Here is a 24,108-nt window from a genome sequence, read left to right on the forward strand (position 1 = left end):
AATGATGGAGGGAGGGAGTCGGTCAGTCAGTGGGCAGCAAGGGAGTGACTGAGAGAGAGGGCAGGTGTGCTGGCTCCCAGGCTCTGCTTCACTGTCCATGCTCAGGTTATTTAAAGCTGGTTGCCAGGGAACTCCACCCTGGGCCCTCCTCTTCCTTGACTTCCCTCATTATGACCCCAACCACCTGCCTCATTATGACTCAGTCCTTCTCCCCTCCCCCACCACAGAAGTCAGGTTCCTAGTGAGTATGTGGGGGCCAGGGGGCCCAGGTAGTCCTGGGACCCCAGGCCATGGGTGAGCGAGCCCACCACGGAGCCCAAGTATGCTCTGGCACCAACCCCAGGAAGTGCCAGGACTTAGGAGACTCAATTCTTCTGATTCTGGGCAGCTTCATCTTGCTCAACGTGGGGATCAACGTGGTGACTCTGGTCAGAGCGGGGTCTGGGCAGCAGGGTTGGGGGAGCTCTGGAGTCCCAACGAGGCCAAGAGGGGAGGGCTGCTGGGATATGGCCAGACAAGGGCTGGACTCCAGGGCTCACCCTACCTCCGGAATCTCCCCTCTCCTGCTCCCCTCAGCTCTGGAGGCATCTGAAGAGCACCTTGAGGACTCTTTTCCATCATTTTTTCCCCAAAGGTGAGTGGGCCCTGGCATGGGCTCCCAAGGATGTGGGCCTGTCCTTTTTCTTCCATCCCTGTCCCAGTTCTCAGTCCCTAAAGAACCCAGGCCCTGACCCATCTCACCTCTCCCTGCAGACAAGCAACCCACTGGTATAGGCAGCCATCCCATGTGTATGCGCTGCTCCACGGATCCCAAGAACCTGTGCTCAAGAGTCTCTTCTCGCTTCCATCGTCGCCCAAGCTTCCTGCTCAGGCACGCTAACCACCTTGACTCCTGGATACCAGACACGAATGATGAGAAGGTTTCTAGGTGCTGCTGGATGCCTTCTCAATGTGGACATGCCGGGGCTCCCACGGAGGCTCCATGGGGACTGTGGAAGGAGGGGATAATGGAAGCTGGGGAGGCCCCTCAGGTCACAGCCTTAAAGGGCCAAACCTCCTTGCTCTCCAGGCCAGAGACATCTTCCCAGTTCCCAAAGATGAGCAAGTTGGACATGGTTCCACTTCGCTTGCCCCAAGAGAGTAAGACTAAGACCCCAGACTATGCCCCAGCCCAGGCCCCAGCTCAGGCTCAGACCCACTCCCTAGCCCGCATCTCTGAGCACACTCCCACACGCACCCAGACCTACTCCCCAGGCCACACCCCTCAGTTCACCCACTCCCAGGCCCAGGACCTTGAGGATGCATCAGGCCACACCCAAGCCCACACCCCAGCCCCTGCCCCAGCTCCTACTCCACCCCCTACCCCAGCCCACTCCTCAGCTCACATCCCAGCCCAGAACCTAGACCACACCCAAGCCCGCACGCCAGCCCAGGCCCCAGCTCAGGCCCAGACCCACTCTCAGACATACACCCTTGAGCACACCCACTCCCAGGCCCACAGCCCTGGCTATACCTCAGCCATTGCCCCAGTCCTCTCCCCAGTCCACACCCCTGCACATGCCTTCACCCACTCCCAGGCCCAGGCCCCTGAGCACACAGCAGCCCATGCCTCTGCATATGTCCCAGACCATTCTCATCTAATTCATACCCACGCCCACACCCCAGCTCCTGTCCCAACCTCTGCCCCAGCCCCTCCCCCAACCTTAGCCCCAGCCACTACTCCTGCCCCAGCCCCTCCCCCAACTCCTGCCCCAGCCACTACTCCTGCCCTAGCCCCTCCCCCAACTCCTGCCCCAGCCACTACTCCTGCCCCAGCCCCTACACCAGCCCCTGCCCCAGCAGAGGTCATGGCTATGACTACCACTCCAACCCATGCTCCTGTCCCTGCCACCACCCCTACCCCTATCCTAGCTCCTATTCCCTCTACCCTGTCTGCCTTTGGCCATGGCCTCTCCACTGGCCATGTGGTCTATGATGCACGCAGGGCAAAGCAGAACTTCCATATGTGCACCCTCCAGAACTCTGGATATTCCAGAAAGGACTTGAGTGCCCTCTCCAGGCTCCAAGAGGGTCAGAGCCTGGTGAGCTCTGGTATATCGGACCAAACATCAAAGCAACACAGTGGGGACACTGCCAAGCCTCATGCAGGATCCATACTGGGCTACTTGGAACTGGGGAATATGGAATGGCAGATCTCAGAGGACGCCAAAGACAAGTTTTCCCAGCCCAAGACCTTCCCTTACTGCAGCTTCCATCCTTGCAGTTCTGAGAGGAAGAATACAGACTCCCAGTCTCGAGTCTACCCCAAGGTCCTGGTCTACTCTCAGGATATTGCATCTTCTAAACCTTGCTTTCATTCTCCAACCACTGCCCGGAGCTCACAGTGTACCCTTCCTCCACCATGCACTCTTTCCCTGCCACTTGTTCCCCCTAGATCCTTTGTCCTTCCTCAACCTATCAACCACCAGAAGCCCTCCACCTTAACACAAACCCCCACCTTTCTCCCAACCTCCAAGTCTCCTCAGTGTATCCCTCCTTCCCAACTCCTCGAGCCTCCCCAGTTCTCCACTATTTCCCAAATCCAGATCCAATGCCAATGTTCTGATCTTCAGAGTCTAGGCCTTACCCAAGACCCTGGCCTTCAAAGGACCCCATGCCCTTCAAAAGACTCTAGAGTTCCCAGGAACCCAGGCCTTACCCAAGATCCAGGCCTCCACAACAACCCAGGCCTTACCCAAGATCCAGGCTTCCACAAGAACCCAGGTCTTGCTCAAGATCCAGGCCTACACAAGTTACCAGGCCTTACCCAAGACCCTTATCTCTGCAAGAATCCAAGACCTTCTGAAGACTCTGGCCTTCACAAGAATCCAGGCATCACCCAAGATTCTGGCCCCCAAAAGAGCCCAGGTCCTACTCAAGATGCTGGTGTCTTTAGGAGGCCATGTCTCACTCAACCTTCTGGCCTCCACAAGAAAATACCATTTACCCAAACTTCCCAGAAGAGTTTGGGCTTTATACAAGATTCTGGAGTCTGTAGGAATCTTGAACAAAACCAAGAGACTGTAGTCTACAAAAGTCAAGATCCCTGCCAGGCAACTAACCGCCAAAAGAACCCAGGCTCTTCTCAAAATTCTGGAGGTTACAAGAGTACAGGCAGTGTCAAAGATTCAGGAGTCTATAAGACCCTAGGCCTTACCCAACACTCTGGACCACAGAATAGCTCACACCTTGACCAAGACTCTGAAGTCAACAAGAGCCCAGGCCTTGTCCAAACCTCTGATCTCCCAAAGTGCTCAGGCCTTACCCAAGACTCGGGAGACTGTAACAATCCAGGCCATAGCCAGGGTTGTGGTGTCTGCAGGGTCCCAGGTCTTACTCAAGATTCCAAACTCCACAAAAAACCAGGCCTTACCCAAGCTACTGAAGGTGAAAGGAGATTGAGCCCTACCCGAGATGCTGGAGTTTACAGGAGAACAGAACGTAGCCAAGACCCTAACCTCCACAAGTGCCCAGGAATTAATCAAGATCCTGGCCCTCATAAGGACCCAGCTGTTGTCCAAGACTCTGGCCTCCCCAAGATTTCAGACCTTACCCAGGAATCTAGCCTCCACAAGGGCCCAAACCTTGCTCTAGCTGCCAGATCTGTCCAAGTCTTATGCCCACTTCAGACCTCAAAGTCAACACTGTCCCAGACAACGTTTGCATCCAAGAAGGCTCCTCAGAAGGAGGATAAAGAGCAGCATGTACCCTGCACTTCTGCACCACTCAATCAGAACTCCTGCCCTTACAAGGCCCAGGTGATCTCCAGTGACCCGCAAACCTTCTCAGAGGTACCTGTACTAATAGAACTGCAGCCACCATCCCGGCGGACAGGCAGCCAAGACTGGGTGTACCGCCCTGTGGATACAGTTCCTTCAGGCTTCCAGAACTATCGTCAGGTATCTATGCCTCCCAAAATCAATGGGAAGTACCACTACCCTGGACCAGGCACCCGGGGAGGGCATGTGGTCTTTGATGCCCGCCAGAGACAGTTGGGAGTGGGCAGGGACAAGTGTGAAGCTCTGTCTCCCAGGCGCCTTCGCCAAGAGGCACCCTGCAACTCAGGGGAAACCATCAAGGAGTGGGGATATCAGAATGTGATAAGGACCTTGGACAAAGAGGGGACAAATGTGCATCAGGAATAAAGAGGCAAGAGAAGTGTTCTGTGGTTGTTTGAGGACATCCACCCTATACCATCCCTGATGCCAGCCACCCACAGAACCTGATTAGGATTGGAACTATCATGTCCCTCCTCCTCCTCCATAGTTGCCTAGCTAAGCCCATTATCCTCAAGACCCTAGAGCTGCATTGTCCAATACAGTAGCCACTAGCCACATGTGGCTATTAAAATGTAACTTACAATTAAATAAAATGTAAAAGTCTGTTTCTTAGTCTTATTATTTACATTTCAAGTGCTCAATAGCCACATGTGGCTAGTGGCTATTGTATTGGACTGCAACAATTCAGGACATTTCCATCACTGCAAAAATTCTATTAGAGAGCAATGCTTGAGAGTTTAGAGGGACTTTCCTTTCCCTTGTCACCCACTGCAAACATCTTCAAAGCTCCCATAGAGTCCAGAGAACTTAGTTCTTCTTAACAGTGGCTCAGGCCGGGGCGCGGTGGCTCACGCCTGTAATCCTAGCACTCTGGGAGGCTGAGGTGGGAGGATCGCTTGAGGTCAGGAGTTCCAGACCAGCCTGAGCAAGAGTGAGACCCCGTCTCTACTAACAATAGAAAGAAATTAGCTGGACAACTAAAAATATATAGAAAAAATTAGCTGGGCATGGTGGCGCATGCCTGTAGTCCCAGCTACTCGGGAGGCTGAGGCAGAGGCAGAAGGATTGCTTGAGCCCAGGAGTTTGAGGTTGCTGTGAGCTAGGCTGACACCATGGCACTCTAGTCCGGACAACAAAGCGAGACTCTGTCTCAAAAAAAAAAAAAAAAAAAAAAAAAAAAAGTGGCTCAGAAGCCACCCTCTGGAGAGGAGGTGAGATGTGGGGACGACTGATGCCTGCTTACCCCACACTTGAGTTCTCCTGATCTGGCCTCTTGGGTCACAACCAGATGTATATGCATGGAAACCTACTTTCCCAATTCTGGGCCGTGTGTTCATGCTCTCAGTTCTCCCAGGGACCACCAACCCTGGTTACTGAGGGGAAGAGCTCTGTGTCAGGGATTACGAACCCCGGAGGTCTGGCCTTCCCAAATTGAGCTCTGGATTTCAGGAGTCCCTTCCTTTATAGGTCTCTAATTTTTCCAGGTGTCCCTGCTTAATTCACTTGCCCATAGACTAGGCCTACCCCACTCTGGAGACAGACTGCAGGCAGAAGGAACGTAAGAAGTCCTAGCACAGTGATGGATTGGTCTGATCTGTGAGCCTGCCCCTGCTTTCCTGCCTTTCTGTCCCATTATCCTGGCTTCTGGGCCCATCAGGAGTCACAGCTGTGTTCTGGTCTCTGATAGCATAGGTTACTGAAAGCAGTTTCCTGCCCTTGATAATTTCCCATTGCCCTGCCCCAGCCCAGCTGATAATTTCTTCTGGACTTGACTTTCAGCCCTGATAACTCTTCTGTGTACACACATAAACTTTGAGACTCCAAAGTATTTTCCCTGCCACAACTAAGGTTGGAGTGACCTGAGGTGGGCATCACTAATATGTACATCCCTTGCATGAGTCAGATGTTCATTTCTGGGTGGCCACCTGTCTGTTCCTGCCTAACACTACCACCATTGATTCCAAGAAGATACTTCTCCTCCCAGCCAGTGTGTTGGAAACCTCTTTCCAACACTTCCATGGCTTAGCTCTGACCGTGGACAAGTCGTGTGCAAACTTTCGAGGCTGCAATCTCCTCATCGGCAAAATGAGGACGGAGGAACCCTGCTAGATCTAAGTGACCAGAGCTCCTGTACTCATACATGGGATGCAGGGGCCCCATCTTTCCCCAGGTCCTAGGGTATGTCCCTCATTATTGTTTGCTATTCAGATCCATCCTATTACGCCTCTACTCCAACCCCAAGGAATGTTTGTGTGGGGTTGAGCTGGGCTTGAAAAGACACAAAATAGTATATCTCCAGAGAAACTACAACTACCATCAGGCACTACTTCAGCACAACCGGGAAGAATGCGGAGGCGTGGCTCCAACGCCCTAGTAGCGCGGGAAACAAACTACAATTCCCAGGATAACGCGAGAGCTCAGCAGGGCGAAAGGAGGGACTGAACTCTGACTGGGGGCGGGACCCAGCCGGAACCGCCCCTATAACCTCCAGAAAGCGGCCAGGTCCAAATTTTAGGGGCGTGGCTATGTGGGCATCAGGAAGAAGTTACCTGTGGAATTGTCCTATCCTTTCTGTTCCCCACCCTTGCAGCTACCCCTAAGAGGGAAGCCGCAGACCGATAAGCCTCTTCCGAAAAAGAGGTAAGGGGAGAGACTAGGGGCGGCGGCCGAGACTGGCTACTGTATTTTGTAGAAGGGGCCCAACAGCTACTTTTTACCTGCTGAGTCAGGTGTGCCGGTTCACGGGGGCGGGGACCTGCATATTGTAAAAAGGCAAGAATAGAGGAGGTATTTATTTGTTCATTTTGAAGACTAAATATAGAACCGATCGTCTGCGGACCTACTAGTGGACTGTGTCTGGAACATTCGCTCGGCCTCGGAAAGAGGGAGGATCGGGGGCGACTTTTTGGCTGCACAGGAAAGGCCCATCTAGGCTATCTCCTTTCCGTGTTTCTCTAGCCCAAAGCGATAGAGCTGCATGGCTTCCGCGGTCTGGGGAAGTGCCCCCTGGTGGGGCCCTCCACCCCCAGCCCCAGCACGGCCGCTCACGGACATCGACTTTCGCTCTGGGGCTCAGCTGCAGGAACTGACCCAGCTGATCCAGGAGCTGGGTGTGCAGGAGAGCTGGAGTGACGGGCCCAAGCCAGGAGCAGACCTTCTCCGGGCCAAGGATTTTGTCTTTTCTTTGCTTGGTATGTAACCTTTCTTGCCTTTGGGAACTCACAGCTCTCAGCCTCACCACGCCCACGCCCCTTTGGGCGACACCCTCACGATCCCTTCTCTTCCTTTAGGTCTAGTTCACCGCCGGGACCCCCGTTTTCCTCCCCAGACAGAGCTCTTGCTTCTTCGTGGTGGGATTCGCGAGGGCTCCCTGGATCTGGGGCATGCACCCCTGGGTCCCTACGCCCGGGGACCTCACTACGACGCTGGCTTCACACTCCTAGTGCCCGTGTTTTCGCTGGACAGCACTGGGCGGGAGCTGCAACTGGACCTGGAATCTTGTTACGCATGGCTCCGCCTCCCAGAGCTGGTGTGTGGAACCTCCATCCGAGAAACGTGGCAGGACTGCCTAGGACCTCCAGTCCCAGGAAGACGTGAGTTGATCCACCGAACGGAGAGCAAACAAAGTACCAAGGCCCGGCAAAGCTCGGTGGACCAGCCGCACGGCTACGTCACTGAGCATGAGCCGCTAGTGTCTTTGGAAAAATCACCTAGTGACGTTTCAGTGTCCGAGTCGCCTCGGCATGACGTCACCGACCTTGGCTCTCCGGACCCAGTGAAAAAACTGAGTAGTGACGCCACCGAGGCTGCCGTCGAAAGCCCAGTCCCAAAGCCATCCGAGGCTTGGGAGGCGTGGCCCACATTGTGCCCCGCCCAGGTGGCTTCCTGGTTCTTCGCTACGCTGGCCGCAGTCGCCGAGTCCTTGATCCCTGTCCCGGGCGCCCCGCGCCTGGTACACGCAGCTCGCCACGCGGGTTTCACCACCGTCCTCCTGGCTACACCAGGGCCCCCGCGCCGTGTCCTGCTCTTCGACCTGATCCCGGTGGTGTCGGTGGCTGGGTGGCCCGAGGGGGCTCGTAGCCACTCGTGGGCCGGTCCGCTGGCCTCGGAGTCGGCTTCCTTCTACCTGGTGCCCGGCGGCGGCACGGAGCGGGCAGGCGCCTCAGGCTGGCAGCTCTGCTTCGCCCGCCAGGAGCTGGCGCTCAAGGCGCGCATACCCGCGCCGCTGTTGCAGGCGCACGCGGCGGCCCAGGCGCTATTGCGCCCGCTGGTGGCTGGAACCCGGGCCGCGGCGCCCTACCTCCTGCGGACGTTGCTGTACTGGGCGTGCGAGCGGCTGCCCGCGCTCTACCTGGCGCGGCCAGAAAATGCGGGAGCCTGCTGCCTCGGGCTGCTAGACGAGCTGGGCCGTGTCCTCGAGGCCGGGACGCTGCCTCACTATTTTCTGAGTGGCCGAAAGCTCTGTGCGGGGGACGGCCCTTCTACCCTGCTCGGGGCGTTGGCCCGGCTCCGCGGGGACCCTGCCCGGGCCCTGCGTACCGCGGTAGAGGAGGCCAAGGTTGCGCGCAAGGGGGGCGGCTTAGCGGGCGTGGGAGGCGGGGCCCATTAAAGACGCTGCTCCTACCAGAGTGCAAAGTGCTTGTGTTGGCGAGTAGGACGTGGACGGGACTGCTTGCTCTTCATTTGGGGGACAGACTGGGTCCCCTGGGCCCAAAGTCCCCTTTCTAGAACCTCCTCGGTTCCTTCGCATTACCCCACACCGCCCCGCCCCTGGCAGAGGTCGTCTCATTCTGGCCTCCCCGCGCTCCAAATTTATGGCCAGCACTCCTCCCCACCGGGGGCAGCTTCCAGCAGCCATCTCTCCCCAGTTCTTTTGGTCTTTTCTATTAGGAGTCAATAGAAACGGAAGGAATATATTTGCTACCAAAACGCGGAAAGGAAAGATATGAAAACTGGGGACTGATGAATTTAGCTTACACAAAAGCAGAGATATTTAGAAGGCCGGATTTCGCCCCAGGCTGGACCTCACCACCACCCCTCCCCCATCTCTCCAGTCCCCCCACCCCTTTCCTCATTCATTTCTGTCCTCACTTCCATCCTGGGCAGTAGGGTCCCTCTCTCTATTCTCCGGGCGTCCGCCATTCCATCTATCTTAAGCCCAACCTCCTCTGCATCCAGGGTTCCGTTCAGGAGGCGACTCTGAACGTCCCTTCTTCTCCGAACCCCGAGACGTGCGGCCTTGCGTCGGATCCACCTGCCTCTAAGACACAGTCCCCACTCTGAGCTTCCAAGGAACCCCGGGGTTCCTCATGCCCAGCTTCACCCTCCTCTTTCCCAGCGTCTCCGCCCCCTGCCCCGCCCCCGGGCCGGCTCTCAGAGGAGGGGGAACTGCTGTCGCCGCCGCCGCCTCAGCTTCCCACTGCCGCTGCCGCTGCCGCTGCCGCCGCTGCTCTGCCTGGTCCAGCCGCCAGGCCCAGTGCTCTGACTTTGCCGGACCGGGGCGCTCTGCAGAGACACTCTCACTCCTTCCCGAGGGTCCGGGACGCCTAGCCGGTTGTGGGGGGAAGCTCCGCTTGCGGGGGACAGGGAGGGAGGAGCCCAGAGCCGAAGCCAGCGCCACCCGTCGCCGGATCAACAGGACAGGACAGGTTGAGGGGCGTGGGGGAAAGGAAGAGGGGGTGCTGTAGGCAGTCCCGGGGAGAATGAGGAAGCCCTGTCGCAGGAAGCTCTGATGTTCTCTGACTTGTAGGGGGGCCTGTTCACATTTGGGGACTGGTGACAACGTGAGTGCACTGTTCTTGGGGGGCTGATTAGATTGGAGGGCGTGGGATCTATACAGCACCAGCTGTCCCCAAGAAAATTTAAGGGGCAGCTAGAAAAAAAAAAAAAAGACTGCTCATTATTTCTCCTTATTTCGAGGTGACAGAGGGCCCTTGAGACAACTACCTGGTGTATTCACTAGGAAGGGCGGATTTGGAGGTGACTTCAAAAGGAGTGGAGGGTGACCAGGTGGGGAAAGGGTCTGGGCAGCCCCAGCCCTGTGCTGCTGGGAATAGGGGTGACTTGGTGAAAAGGTTTTGTCCAGCCAGAGGGTTTGGGAATCCTTCTCACTGAACCTGGACAACCTAGATATTCAGAGACATATTATGGGGGGATTCGGTGAAAATAAGTGGGGGATCTCCATTTAGTGGGTAGCAAAGGAAAAAACACCAAGCTTGGGTTCCTCACTGACATTGGCAGCATCCCAGTAGGGGTGGGGTAAGCTAATATCCCCAAATATAAGGTTCCACCCCCTTTAGATTACAAGAGTGGGTTTGGCAGGAGTGTGCCCCTGAAAATAGAGTGGGAAGGTGCCTGGAGCTATTGAAATCATATCTTGGAAATTTTGGGGGTCTTGGCTTTGGGATAGGGGAAGTGGGGACAGAGACACTGGAGACAAGGGAAGGGGGAGTTTTCAGTAGGAGGCAAAATTCGAGGGTGGGGTCAACTGAAGAGTGCATAGGCTGCAGGGTCAGGTCGAGCTAACACGGGTCCCAAGGGTGGGAGCTGGCTGCTAGGGAGGTAGGGTGGGGAGAGTCTGGGGCTTATCCCCTGGTCCTGTGGGTGGGGCAGTGAGTCGGGGCCGGAGCGTCAAGAGAATGCCCTGGTGAGCGGGCTCCTCTGGGGGATCCCAGCGCGCTCTGGGCCTCTGCCGGTTTGGGGGTGTCTCCTCCCGGGGCGCCATGGCGGCGCTGGCCAGTAGCCTGATCCGGCAGAAGCGGGAGGTCCGCGAGCCCGGGGGCAGCCGGCCAGTGTCTGCGCAGCGGCGCGTGTGTCCCCGCGGCACCAAGTCCCTTTGCCAGAAGCAGCTCCTCATCCTGCTGTCCAAGGTGCGACTGTGCGGGGGGCGGCCCGCACGGCTGGACCGCGGCCCGGGTGAGTGCGGCTGGGGCAGGGTCTTCGAGCCAGAGGTCTCTCTGCCTGGGAGGTTGAGGCTAGGGACTCTGAAGAATAGGGGCTGGCTGAGGGGACTCCCCGAAAGTGGAAGGGGTGGGCCAGGACGACAGAGTCCCTGCCAGACTATGCCTCAGTTTCCCTTCTCTTTTGTCCATAACCCGGAGTCTCCTTGCTTTCGAGGGCAAGCGGAAGGCTTGAGGGACTAAGTCTGGCGCCCCGAAGCCTCGCAGTTCCTGCCTGCTCCCCCAACACAGGAGTCCCTACCCCCACCGTCCTTGCCTACGTGCCGGCTCTCGCGATTCTTTCAATCTGGAGCGGAGAGCACCAGATTGGGGGTTCCGGACGCCTGGGTCACCCCGAGGGTTTCTGCGGCTCCATCCGCCCCGCCCCGCCCCCCTCTGCCGGTTCTCCCGCTTCTCCACGCCTTGGCTCGTTTCCTCCCGGTCGAGCTCTCCTGGCTGAGAGCTAATCTCTCCAGTTCTCCCTCGGGTGTCCTTGCAGCTACCTCGCCAGCCAGCCCTCTATGCGCCCTCCTCCCGTGACCTGCGCTTCAAGAAGGGATCGGGGCACCCACTCCCATTACCCCCGCGTGATTCCAAAATTGGGCCCCACAGGCTCAGGGGACCCTACGCCGGTAGGAACTCAGATACAGTTCACCGCAGGAGATGGGCGCGGAGACTTGGGGGTCGTACCACTTACCAGGGGGGACAGGGAAGTCGGCAGAGAGCAAGCGATGGGGGAGGAGAGTTGTGAGGGTTAGCGTGTGGTCCCTGTTCAGGTGCTACAGTCAGGGAGTCCCTTTAGCCCCATTCCCGCCACCTCCCAGCTCCCTTAGGGGTAGCCTCCTCGCGCCCTCCTCCCCCCGTCCGTAGTGGTACGGTCCGCAGCCCACCCTGTGAGTGGGACCCGGCCCCCACGTGACTCAGCCTGCTTCTCCACCTCCTCAGCCCCCTCCCCCAATTTCCTTCATAAGGTACCGAAGGTCCCTCCACCCCAGGCGGGTTACCTGGCTGAAGGGGAGAGGCCTAGCCTCAGGGAGGACTGGGCCCCCGCGAGCCAGCAGACTGACAGACAGACAGATGGGTCAGTGTCAGACAGGCCGGCGCTGGGCCAAGGCAAGGCCCGCGCCAAGCCAGCGGCAGCCGCAGTAGCAGCAGGTGCTGAGTCAGCGTCAGGCCCTGTCCCACCCCCACTCATGAGGGAGAGCCCCTCTCCTGTGGTCCACTTGCCACCACCACCACACACACACACTTGCAAACACTGCTCCTTCAGTAGCCGTGTCTCCCTCTGTCCACTGCGCTTTGATGTCTCTCTCCCCTTCCTCTTCCCTCTCCCCTCCCCCCCTCTGGTTGAGCTGTAGGGTAGGAATTAAGCCATTTAAATAAATTTCAATAAATTAAACTGAAAGCTGGTGGTTGGAGGAAACTAAAGGGACCCACACCCCAGCCTCCCCAGGGTTCAGAGAGAGGTGGGAGAGAGCTTGCTGAAAGGGAAGAGAGCGGGGATCTGGGACCCTCTTCCTTCCGCTCATTCTCCTTTCTTTCCTCTGATCCTGCCCAGTGTAGGAATGTTTCTGGGAACAGAGATGTCATTTTCAAAGATGAATTTCTCTCTCTAGAGCCTCAGCTCAAAGGCATCGTCACCAAACTCTTCTGCCGCCAGGGTTTCTACCTCCAGGCGAATCCCGACGGGAGCATCCAGGGCACCCCGGAGGACACCAGCTCCTTCAGTGAGAGGGGAAGCCAGCTGCGGGGTGGGCAGGGGGAGACTGGGGATAGCAGGTGACAATCCTGTTCCCTCTTCAGGTTCTGTTGTCACTTTGTCTCCCTAACCCCCAAGGGAAGAAGTAGAACTGGGATGGGGGGAACTCAGATGAGAGTTACAGGCCTGGGTACTGATGTCCCCTCTCTCTACCTCCAGCCCACTTCAACCTGATCCCTGTGGGGCTCCGTGTCGTCACCATCCAGAGTGCCAAGCTGGGTCACTACATGGCCATGAATGCCGAGGGGCTGCTCTACAGCTCGGTGAGACCATGAGGCTGAGTGGCCTGGGGTACTGGGGACTCCCCTTCCTCAACTACACACATATTTTTGCAGCCCAGGACTCTCTCTCACTCCCTCCAGCCTTTGCTGATGGCCTGTAACCACTGCCCACTCCAAAGCACTCTCTCCAGGGTCTCTCCAATCCCTACTAGTCACACAGCCCCCCACATACCCCCAGGCTCTTTGAATGTCCAGCTCTTTTTGCCTTCTAGGGCTCCTACTTCTTATCCCACCTCCTCCAGACTTCATGATTGCTCACTTCTCTAGAGTCCTTCAGGATAGTGGGTCATGAGAGGTTGGGAATAGAGTGGAGAGAAGGAATCTTATTCCAAGATCCCCAAAGTCTAGTTCATAATCCTCAGGGGCCCATCAGGCTCTTCCTTGTCATCCCTTTGCTCCCAGTTCCTACATAGACTCAGAAGTTGCCCTCTCCCTCCCTCCAAAAATGTCTGGATTATATCCTGGCTTGTTCTTTCTAAGGGCTCTCTTCTGCCCAGTGATGTGTCTTTTTGTCTCTCTGTCTGTATTTGCCTTTCTGGGTCTTTGTCTCTTTAGCCACATTTCACAGCTGAGTGTCGCTTTAAGGAATGCGTCTTTGAGAATTACTATGTCCTGTATGCCTCTGCTCTCTACCGCCAGCGCCGTTCTGGCCGGGCCTGGTACCTAGGCCTGGACAAGGAGGGCCGGGTCATGAAGGGAAACCGAGTCAAGAAGACCAAGGCAGCCGCCCACTTTGTGCCCAAGCTCCTGGAGGGTGGGTATAGACTCAAGAAATGTGGGCCATGTGGGTGGGTATTGACCTTGACATTTAGGGACACATAGCTCAGGCAACAAGTGTTAAGAGGACCCTGTTATTAGAGGCCAAGCCAGGAAGGCTTTGGCCTTTGGGGGTTTGGGGAGCACTCCTCCATTGGGTTGGGGTTACTAGAGGGTGAGTATAGGGGAAAGGAGGCCTTTCAGAGCACTGGTTCTGCCTGGGTCTTTCTGTGCCTAACTCTCCTTCCCTGCTCCTCTCTCTCTCCCCTTCACAGTGGCCATGTACCGGGAGCCTTCTCTCCACAGTGTCCCTGAGACCTCCCCTTCCAGTCCCCCTGCCCCCTGAAATGTAGTCCCTGGACTGGAGGCTCCTTGCACTCCCACTGAGCCAGCCACCACCACAGCCTGTCTCCCAGTCCTGCTCTCACCCCTGCTGCCACACACATGCCCTGAGCAGCCAGATCCCACCAGGTGCTCTACCTTGAGGGGGCCTAGGGGCTGGCTGTCACTTCAGGACTGCTGAGACCCTTAGATCATTGGGCCAGGGAGGGGGTCAGAGAGTGGGTTGTCTGAAAATGGTCCTGGCTGATCACTTCTTTATTTCCACACTCACATGCCCCCCAAGCCTTTTCCTGAGATGGCGCTGGGTTGCCAAACTGACAGAGCCAGAGCATAAACACACCCCAACCCTGGCTTAGGCAGTTCCTAGAGCCCTCTGCCCCTTTTTATTGCCACTGAGCCACAGATTTATGGGTCCAGTGGAGCTCAGGATTAGTTTCCTTCTTTCCCTACTGTACCTTCTACCTTGGTCTGAACAAGTTCTGGAACACCAGACACCTCAGCCAGGGCCATTTCTGCACTAGGGCTCTGTGCTGGAACCCAGGCATGCTGCCAGGCTCCGTTCTGGATCCATCCATCAGCCTTCTATCCTTGACCCTGATGGACTCCTGGTTTCTAAGTAGAGAAAGGCTGGATTTGAGCCTTATCAAGCTGTTGGCCTTGACCTGAACTAGGACCACTCTCAGATCACCACAGGTTTAACCTTTTTCCAGAGTTATCCAATTCTAGAGCATGGTATTCTAGACCTTTATGGAGCCATACTTTCTCCTGAATTCCAGCTCTAGGACATAGACCATGACTCTCAGCCCTTCTCCCAGGATGGAACTGGAGCCTATGTAGCCATAATATTGCTCTAGAACATGTTCTAGACCCACCCTCCCACTTTCTCAAGTGATACCTATTAAGGATGAGCTCTGGAAAGGGGCCAGCTGTGATTCATTAAGAACTAAGTTCTGGATGAATCAAAAACCATTTCTTGTTTTTCCTAGATAATTTTCTAAAAATCTTATTCTTCCATATACAATGCTAATCTTATTTATACATGCAGTTTCTAGTTCTTTTAACTCAGCTGGGGTCCTGCCAGAGAAACAGAATCTGGGCATGGGCAGAATTTAGGAAGGATCCCTGGCTCATAGTAGGGAAGTGGGATGGGGAAGGGGCCAAAACCATGGCATGACTGAACCTGTGTCTGAGTTGGGGGGACATGAATACTTAGCTATCTCAGCAGGAATTCCTTCCAGGTCCCCTTTAAAACTGAGGTCTTTAGGGTAATGGGTCTAGAATGAAAAGGACAGATGGGACACAGCTTTGGCCCTCCCCACGAGGAGACCCCAATTCAGCAATAAGTCCCACCCTTCTCCCCTACAGGTCAGGTCAAGGAGGGTGAAGACCTCTTGGGCTGGAGACCTCATACACCCTCAGAGCTTCTAAGTAATAGAACTTGCTTTACCTTACAGCTTATCACCTCAGCTGGGTTTTGGGTACCCATAAAGGACCTGTCTAGATTTTTCTGAAAAACATGGGGAGCTGGGGGTAGGCCTGGAAAGACTGGGTACCTACTAGTAAACTAGGAGGGAGACTCAGTAGCCTCAGCCTTGAGCAGGATAGACTGAGGAAGCCTTAAGACAGTAGCTAGGGCTCAAAAGCAGAGCACTTTTCCTTGGGCTGTTTTACTTCTGGCTTGTTGCAAAAGGAGCAGATGCCCCCCTCACCCACACAAAGCCCGCTCAGGCTCCACCCATCTCCTGGCTCTGCTCCCAGCAGACTGGGTCTTCTTCACTCCACGCTTTCTCAATTAAAGACGATTTATACAACTGAAATATTGTCTGTCATCTGTGGGTGGCAGGCTTCCGCAGTTGCTCTGGGCGGGATCAAATCTGGGGGCGGGGCAGGTGGACTGGCAGCTGCCCCCCAACAACAGGTGCACATTCCTGGGCGCCTGGTCACTTCCCCTGCTCTGGCGGTCCCGGCAGCTTTCCGAGCGAACTCACTGAGCAACGTGGCCAGGCTATGACCTCAGGGGCACTGTTGCTCCTGCTGCTGGGGGCTCTGGGGCTCCCCTCAGGTAAGTGTGGGCTCCAAAGGGACAGTGACAGGGACAGCAGTCGTGGCCGGACACTAGGGCTTCAGTTAGTGTTCCCTTCCCCCAGGTGTCCGCGGCTCAGAGGCGGAGGGCCGACTCCGCGAGAAACTTTTCTCCGGCTATGATAGCTCCGTACGGCCGGCGCGGGAGATGGGAGACCGCGTCGTGGTCAGCATTGGTCTCAGCTTGGCGCAACTCATCAGCCTGGTGAGGGCGCACGCGGGGGGTTTGGTCAGGCCGGCCCACAGGCTGGGGGGCGTGGCTTTAGGCAAGGCGGGACAAACGGACAGACTGGGGGCGGGGCCTGGGCGGCGGGGCTAAACTGAGAGATGGCCGAGCCTTTAGCGAAGATTGGGTGGAAATTGGACCAATGGACAAACTGTGGGCGTGGCTGCTGGGCAGGAGTGGAGTGGAGTCGGGTAGGGTGAGAAACCGGCCTGCAGGTGGATCTAGAAGTGGAGCTGGAGCCGAAGGCCAACGGACTGGCGGTGGGTGAGGGTGTGGACCTTGAGGCGGGGCCACATAAGGTTATGGCAGGATGGGGCGGAGCTTGGTGCCCAACAGCGTCTCTGAACAGCAGTGGGCGGAGATGCGGGGGCTGGGTGGGTTATGAGCTGTGGGCGGGGCGGGGGCGGAGCTGCTAGATAGGCCGGGAGTGTGGACCGCTGGAAGAGTGTTTCTGAGAGAGAGGCGGGGCTTAAACTAACGCAGCTTCTAGGAGGTGGGCCCTGGACCCAAGAGAGTGGGGATCAGAAAAAGGGGGCGGAGTTTCCAGGGAGAGGTTGGTCTGCTGAGCCCCCTCTTTTCTCTCCACCCTACTTCACCTCTACACCTAAATTTTTCCCATCTAGAACGAGAAGGATGAAGAGATGAGCACAAAGGTGTACTTAGACCTGGTAAGGAGGTCCCGCGGTGTGGGGAAGGGTGTCTCTCTGCCTTTAACAATTTCCTCGAATGTCTGGCCCAGTAAGATTATTTTTTACATCACAACCTCAGAAAACACATTTATTTATTTATTTATTTATTTATTGAGACAGAGTCTCACTCTGTCACCCGGGCTAGAGTGCCGTGGCGTCAGACTAGCTCACAGCAACCTCAAACTCCTGGGCTCAAGCGATCCTACTGCCTCAGCCTCCCAAGTAGCTGGGACTACAGGCATGTGCCACCATACCTGGCTAATTTTTTCTATATATATTTTTAGTTGTCTAGCTAATTTCTTTCTTTTTTTTTAGTAGAGATGGGGTCTCGCTCTTGCTCAGGCTGGTCTCGAACTCCTGAGCTGAGACAATCCGCCCGCCTTGGCCTCCCAGAGTGCTAGGATTACAGGCGTGAGCCACCACGCCCGGCCTAGAAAACATTTATTACTGAAACAGAAGCTTGAAAAAATGATACCTATCTTCACTACGAAAGTTGTGCCACATGCATTTTTCATTCTAAATTTTTTTCAACACTGTTTTGGGGCCACTAATTTGATCCCCCATCCACTAAAGGGTCACGAGCTGTAGTTTGAAAACCACTGTTTTAGAGGCTAGCTAGTGCAGCCTCCTCATTTTTACAGAGTAAAAAATTGGGGCCCAGTGGTGGGGGGAAGGGAAATTAGCCGCTGTGGATCACAGTGAGTGAAGGCGGAGCCAGCCAGAACCCTTACCCCTTGCCAGCGGGCTCCCCTCCCTTGCACTCCCTTCCTGAACTTCCTTCAGATATCCCAAGTCCCCTGCTGGCCTCCAGCCCCGACAGCCCCTCAGCCTCTGCTTCTCTAGGAGTGGACTGACTACAGACTGTGTTGGGACCCTGCAGAGTACGACGGCATCGATTTGCTCCGCATCACAGCAGAGTCTGTATGGCTACCTGACGTGGTGCTGCTGAACAAGTAAGATCTTACCAGGCCTGGGAGGTGGGGCGGGGCCTCCGGGGGCGGGTCCCGATCCCACCTGAGAGGATCCCTTCCCTGCAGCAATGACGGAAATTTTGATGTCGCTCTGTCCATTAACGTCGTGGTGTACTCCGACGGCTCCGTTCGCTGGCAACCCCCGGGCATCTATCGCAGCAGCTGCAGCATCCAGGTTTCTGAGCTCCGCATGGGAAGCTGAAGGAGCTCTTAGAAACCCTCCCTCTCCTTAGACAGCATGACTCCCCAGCTTCTCCCATCCTTCCTCCATTATCCCCCATGACTCTCATCTCTCATTTGCCCTCCTGATTTTCCGTTGTGTCATCTTCTCTGTACACTTTCTTTGATTCCTAGTCTTCCTCAGTGATGCCCCTCTATTTTCCTAATGGCCTCCCATAATAACCTTCCAATTCCTCTGTGACCCCACTTCCCTGTGACCTTCCCTGTTGATCCCTATCTCCCTGGTGCCCCATATCCTGTGACCTCCCCCAATGACCTCTCAAACTCCACCAGCCCTGGCCAGTTCTCTGATAGCTCTAGTAATTCCCCCCTCCATCCAGGTCACCTACTTCCCCTTTGACTGGCAGAACTGCACTATGGTGTTCAGTTCCTACAGCTATGACAGCTCTGAGGTCAGCCTGCAGACAGGCCTAGGTCCTGATGGGCAAGAACAGCAGGAAATTCACATTCATGAAGGGACCTTCATTGGTGAGTGGGCTGGGCTCACACATCCATGGGCTCTATGATTTCCAGTTTCTAACATGCTGATAAACATATTCTGTCAGCAATGCCCAATACAACCCTGTGAGGTCAGCAAGATGGGTATGACGATCTATATTTTATAAATATGGAAATGGAAACTTGTCCAACTTTATTAGATATGGGCTGCCCAGCCCAGTGTCCACAGCTAGTCCCTTATCACATCAACCCCACACCCCAGGTCCAGGATGTGGCAGAGCAAGCCATACCTGGCACTAACCAGGACAGCTCCTACATCTATGTCCCCTTCTGCTCACTCTACCCCCAGAGAATGGCCAATGGGAGATTATCCACAAGCCCTCTCGGCTTATCCAGCCTCGAGGGGATCCTAGGGGAGGAAGGGAAGGACAGCATCAGGAAGTCACCTTCTACCTCATCATCCGCCGGAAGCCTCTCTTCTACCTGGTCAACGTCATTGCCCCATGCATCCTCATCACTCTCCTGGCCATCTTTGTCTTCTACCTGCCGCCAGATGCAGGTAAGGGGGAAAGGGCCCCTGCCCTTTTTAATAATTAGTTCAGTTTCTTCCTCTTTATCCTTAATCCAGGAAGGGTTTTCCTGCCAACTGAAACCATCATGGCTTGGGCTTCAACAATCCCACCCAAGTTTTCTCTCCCACCAAGTGGACTCAACCTCAGGCTCTGACTGTTTTTGGCTGCTGGATTTCCTCTATCCAGTGAAATCTGAACTCTTTCCCTTTAGAGTCCTAGCAACTTATCCACAGAATTTCTACTCATCTGAACAACAAAATTCCAGGCTTAGACAACTGTCCCCTTCCTTTTCCTCATTCCTAACATGTTCCACCCTCTTTTCAGACACCCACTAGTCCTTCAACCTTCTAACTCCCTAGGAAATACAATAATGGCCAAAATTTCTCTAAGAGGCAGTATGATGTATTAATAGGGTAACCTTAGACAAATTCCTTAATCTCTATGAGTCTCAGTTTCCTGATATGGAATTGGGATCAATCATTGTCCCTATTGCACAGTATTATTTTGAGGATTCACTAGGTTAATAGAACTATATGCCTGCTATTCAGTAAGTTCTATGTAAGCATTGGATTTTGGGCTGCTTTTGTTTCTGCTTTTTCTATTTTTGAGCACTTACTATAAGGTAATTCAATTACCATATTACATGTATTAACTCAATTCCAATCTTTACAACAAACCTGTGAGGTAAGTACTGAATTGTCATTTCCATTTTACAGAAGGTGGTAAAGAGGCTGAAAGAATTTAAGTCATTTGCCTGACATTACACAGTTAGAGAAAGGCAGTGTCATTATTGCAACCCTGGTCAGTGCCAGTCTGATTCAGAGACCTGATATCCTTAACTCTGGTATTCAAAATGAGCTTTCCTCCTCTACAGCACCAAGTCCTCTGTTTAGAGGAGAGTGCTACAGCTCTAGAACATACTTCTGCCTAGAGTAGGACAAATCTTGGAACCCAACATTATAGGAATACAGTAGAATAGACCATAAAATGTATTTATTTGAATACCTTCCATGAAGTTTGTAATGCCTGTTGTATGCCACAGGAATAATCAGCCACCTGGCATATCCTTGCATACTTCGTCTCATTTTTTGATCCTTCAAATTGCTATATAGTTCCTGAAAAAGCTACCAATGTCCATTCATTCATATAATAACATGTGTTGAGTATATATAATGTGCTAGGCACTGGGAATACATCAGTGAATAAAAGAGGGAAAAATCTCTGACCTCATGAAATTTATATTCTGATGGAGGTGTTCCCTGGTGATCAGGTATATGAAAACCTACCCCCAAAGGCCAAGGGAGCTGAGAGGCTGAAGAAAAAGAGTCTGACAAATTCAGTTTCTCTGAAAGAAACATTTCATAGGGACTTATGAATAGAAGTCATATCTCAGGCAGCCTCAAGATGGTGGATCACAGCACTGTTACCTCTCAGACCCGGGGTTTATATACCATAGGGAAGAAATGTATACGACAGGTGAAGTGGACCCCTGAGGGAAAGGCAGAAATTTGCCTAAGGGCAGAATTTATGGTAAGATAAGTATGTGATTTGGACCAGGGCGGTGGTGGTGGTAGATGTGATAAGTCATCAGTTTCAGGATATATTTGAAGGTAGAGCCAATAGGGTTTGCTATGGATTGGATATGGTGGGTGGGAGGAGAAAGAAGAGACAGAGAGGAGTTGAGAATGACTCAAAAGAGTTTGGTCTGAGCCATAGGAAAGGAGTTATCACTTATGAGGCAGGGAAGTCCAGGGAAGAAGCAGCTTTGGTGGTAAGAGAATAAGAGAATTAGGTTTTGGACATGTTTTTTTTTTTTTTTTTTTTTTTTTTGAGACAGAGTCTCACTCTGTTGCCCAGGCTAGAGTGAGTGCCGTGGCGTCAGCCTAGCTCACAGCAACCTCAAACTCCTGGGCTTAAGCGATCCTACTGCCTCAGCCTCCCGAGTAGCTGGGACTACAAGCATGCACCACCATGCCCGGCTAATTTTTTCTATATATATTTTTAGCTGTCCATATAATTTCTTTCTATTTTTAGTAGAGATGGGGTCTCGCTCTTGCTCAGGCTGGTCTCGAACTCCTGAGCTCAAACGATCCGCCCACCTCGGCCTCCCAGAGTGCTAGGATTACAGGCGTGAGCCACCGCGCCCAGCCGGTTTTGGACATGTTAAGTTTGAAATGTTTACTGGACATCCAAGTGGAGAGGCTGAGCAGACAGGTGGATATGAGTCTGGAGTTCAGAGGAGAGGTCCAGGCTGGAGGTACAAATGTGGGAGTAATTTGCATGCAGATGGCCCTTCCAAAAGCCTGTCTTTGAGTGGTCACTGATTATGCCATAGAGATTTCCTTCTGACAAAGACTAATCCTTCTGCCTTCCCCTCTGCCCTCCAAGGAGAGAAGATGGGGCTCTCAATCTTTGCCCTGCTGACCCTTACTGTGTTCCTGCTGCTGCTGGCAGACAAAGTGCCTGAGACCTCCCTGGCGGTCCCCATTATTATCAAGTACCTTATGTTTACCATGGTCCTCGTCACCTTCTCCGTCATCCTCAGTGTTGTGGTTCTCAACCTGCACCACCGCTCACCTCACACCCACCAAATGCCCTTTTGGGTCCGTCTGGTAAGAGAGATCTCCTCCTCCAGCTTGTGTTAACTCCCAATCCTAGTACCTAGCTTTTTGTCTAGACATCACTCCTCCCTCCCACCAACCCCAACTTCACTTTTACAGGCCTTAGGGAGAACTATAGCTACCTGATAGAGTGTCAAAGTGCCAAAGCCTGTTGGGTATTGAAACACTGCACAATTAATTTTGCCCTCCCACCATTATCGTTTCATAGATCCCATACTCTGTTCAACAATACTGCCTATCTTGGGTCCCAGGTAAACATTCTCAGAATTAGATACTATCAAGGCAGAAGCCCTTGGAACCTCTCTTTCCAGTTAGGATGCCTCCCAACCCACTAAAGAGCTCTTAAGGCTGTATAGCTGCATTTTCTTGTTCGTGTTGCTCTGTGGAACCATGTGCACGCACCGCACGGGAATGGGCATGTGGAGTGGGGGCGGTTGGCTGCTTCCCTTCTGGTCTGAAAGCATGAGAGCACCCTCCAATACGCCTCTTCTTCTACTCTGCAGATCTTCATTCACAAGCTTCCTCTGTACCTGGGTCTGAAGAGGCCCAAACCTGAGAAAGATCAGATGCCAGAGCCCCCTCACTCTTCTTCTCCGGGAAGTGGCTGGGGCCGGGGAACAGATGAATATTTCATCCGGAAGCCGCCGAGTGATTTTCTCTTCCCCAAACCCAACAGGTAGGATCTACATCCATCACTCACACAGAAGGGAGAGAGAGAACTCTGGTTCTCATTAGACTGCGGAAGCGGGCGGCCGTGCTCCCGGAAGATGCTGTGCTGCGTATCATGGGAGTTGTAGTATCTCTTGCTGCTCACTTTGTGGGAGGGTGGACACTAAAGCTTAGAGGGTGGAAGAAGTTGCAGAAGGCTGGAGAGGTCACTGCTGTCGGGAAGAACCTGAAGGGCCTTCTCAGGTTTTGAGAACTAGCAGATTGTTGGGGAGGCAGTTGGAGCGGGGCCTCGATCGCCGGCGCTGGCTGTTTGTCTTTGCGCCCGGGGCGTGGCCAAACAGTCACGCCTCTTCCAGGTTTCAGCCTGAACTGTCTGCCCCGGACCTGCGGCGATTTATCGATGGTCCACACCGGGCCGTGGGCCTGCCTCCTGAGCTGCGGGAGGTCGTTTCCTCTATTAGCTACATCGCTCGACAGCTGCAGGAACAGGAGGACCACGACGCGGTAAGTCCAATGAGGGTGGAGCAGGGCGCGGCCTTGGTGGCCTTGGCTCCACCCGCAAGTTACGCCCCAGCACTTATTTTCATTTCTGATTGGACGTTTACCTCAGTTCGTCCCGCCCCCTGCTTTCCGACTGGTTCTTTACTCCCATCCATCACCGGCAGTCAGGTTTTTCTTGTTGCGCAGCCGGCTCTTGCCTCAAACCTGTGGTTGGAGAGCCCACGCGGGGCGTGGAGCCGTAGGGGTGGGTTTCCCTGGGGGTGTGGGCTTGGAGTTCAGAAGTGGAAGTTTTCTCTGCCAACCCTCCAGCTGAAGGAGGACTGGCAGTTTGTGGCCATGGTAGTGGACCGCCTCTTCTTGTGGACCTTCATCATCTTCACGAGCGTCGGGACCCTGGTCATCTTCCTGGACGCCACGTACCACTTGCCCCCTCCCGACCCCTTTCCTTGAGGTCTCGAGGGCAGAGACCTGGTCCTGGAGCAGCTGAACTGAGAGTTTGGCGGTACCGTCAAGCCCTGTCCTTCTCTGCCTCTTAACTCCTTCACTAGGAATCCAGCCCTCTTATTTTGTTTCTGGGCAGGAAGCTGAAGTGGGACTGAGGGCTGGGCTGACGGGTGCCTTGAACCCACCTGAAATGCACTATCAGCTTATTTTTTCCTTGGGTTCCTGAAGACTCTTCTTTGGGTATCAACATCTAGGTCCCCAGTGAAATAGAAAAAAGAACTAGATTGTGAGCACTATGAAGGTAGGAAATGTGTTCTTGTTCACTATATATGCCCAGCACCTTGCACAGGTCCTGACCTATATATAGTAAGTGCTTAACATTTGTTGAATAAATAGGGAAAAAAATTCTAGGAGGAAATACAGCAATTAATAGGGCTTTTGTTTGCATGTTGGGACTAGTGGTCATTTTTACTTTTACATTTCTGTGATTATATTTTGTAACGAGTACTATCTTTAAGATGAAAAAAAGGTTATTTCTAAAAGCATGTATTTGTAATGAGGAAAAAAAAAGCATTTTGAAGACCTCCATTCAAGTTGTAGCTTTGGTGCTCAAACAAGTCACTAAACTGCTCTGTAGTTTCCACATCTGTAAAATGAAACTAATAATAGTATATGCTCCATGATGTTGTCTGAAGATCACATGAGAAGATGGGAACAAAAGTACTATACAGTATATATTAGAGGTTGCAACTGTGTTTTGT

At 53.9% G+C, this 24,108-nt stretch overlaps 4 protein-coding genes across 5 annotated transcripts; all 4 read left to right on the forward strand.

The window, feature by feature from the left end:
* Positions 1-290: 290 nt before the first annotated feature.
* SPEM3 (SPEM family member 3) lies at positions 291-4,140 on the forward strand. The gene is given in 4 exon segments (XM_069483087.1): positions 291-428; positions 577-634; positions 754-4,103; positions 4,105-4,140. Coding segments are annotated over 4 exon segments (3,582 nt in total).
* Positions 4,141-6,337: 2,197 nt separating this feature from the next.
* Positions 6,338-8,564, forward strand: TMEM102 (transmembrane protein 102). Of its 2 annotated transcripts, none has more exons than XM_069483310.1 (3): positions 6,338-6,605; positions 6,777-7,009; positions 7,109-8,564. In XM_069483310.1, the coding sequence occupies exons 2-3, from the start codon at positions 6,796-6,798 to the stop codon at positions 8,425-8,427; spliced, it is 1,533 nt and encodes a 510-aa protein (XP_069339411.1). In that variant the 5' UTR covers positions 6,338-6,605; positions 6,777-6,795; the 3' UTR covers positions 8,428-8,564. The 2 variants fall into 2 exon arrangements, with proteins under 2 accessions (XP_069339411.1, XP_069339410.1); XM_069483309.1 differs by having other exon boundaries at positions 6,377-6,458; positions 7,109-8,427.
* A 1,867-nt stretch (positions 8,565-10,431) lies between these two features.
* FGF11 (fibroblast growth factor 11) lies at positions 10,432-15,710 on the forward strand. The gene is made up of 5 exons (XM_069483311.1): positions 10,432-10,733; positions 12,373-12,483; positions 12,675-12,778; positions 13,352-13,550; positions 13,828-15,710. Exons 1-5 carry the CDS (start codon positions 10,541-10,543, stop codon positions 13,896-13,898), a joined length of 678 nt encoding a protein of 225 aa, XP_069339412.1. The 5' UTR covers positions 10,432-10,540; the 3' UTR covers positions 13,899-15,710.
* A 191-nt stretch (positions 15,711-15,901) lies between these two features.
* CHRNB1 (cholinergic receptor nicotinic beta 1 subunit) lies at positions 15,902-24,043 on the forward strand. The gene is made up of 10 exons (XM_069483088.1): positions 15,902-15,956; positions 16,042-16,181; positions 16,826-16,870; positions 17,735-17,844; positions 17,929-18,037; positions 18,423-18,570; positions 18,890-19,099; positions 21,501-21,724; positions 22,237-22,409; positions 22,759-24,043. Exons 1-10 carry the CDS (start codon positions 15,902-15,904, stop codon positions 23,351-23,353), a joined length of 1,809 nt encoding a protein of 602 aa, XP_069339189.1. The 3' UTR covers positions 23,354-24,043.
* Positions 24,044-24,108: the final 65 nt, after the last annotated feature.

The sequence above is a fragment of the Eulemur rufifrons genome, chromosome 9, assembly GCF_041146395.1.
Source record: "Eulemur rufifrons isolate Redbay chromosome 9, OSU_ERuf_1, whole genome shotgun sequence".
NCBI classification, from domain to species: domain Eukaryota; kingdom Metazoa; phylum Chordata; class Mammalia; order Primates; family Lemuridae; genus Eulemur; species Eulemur rufifrons.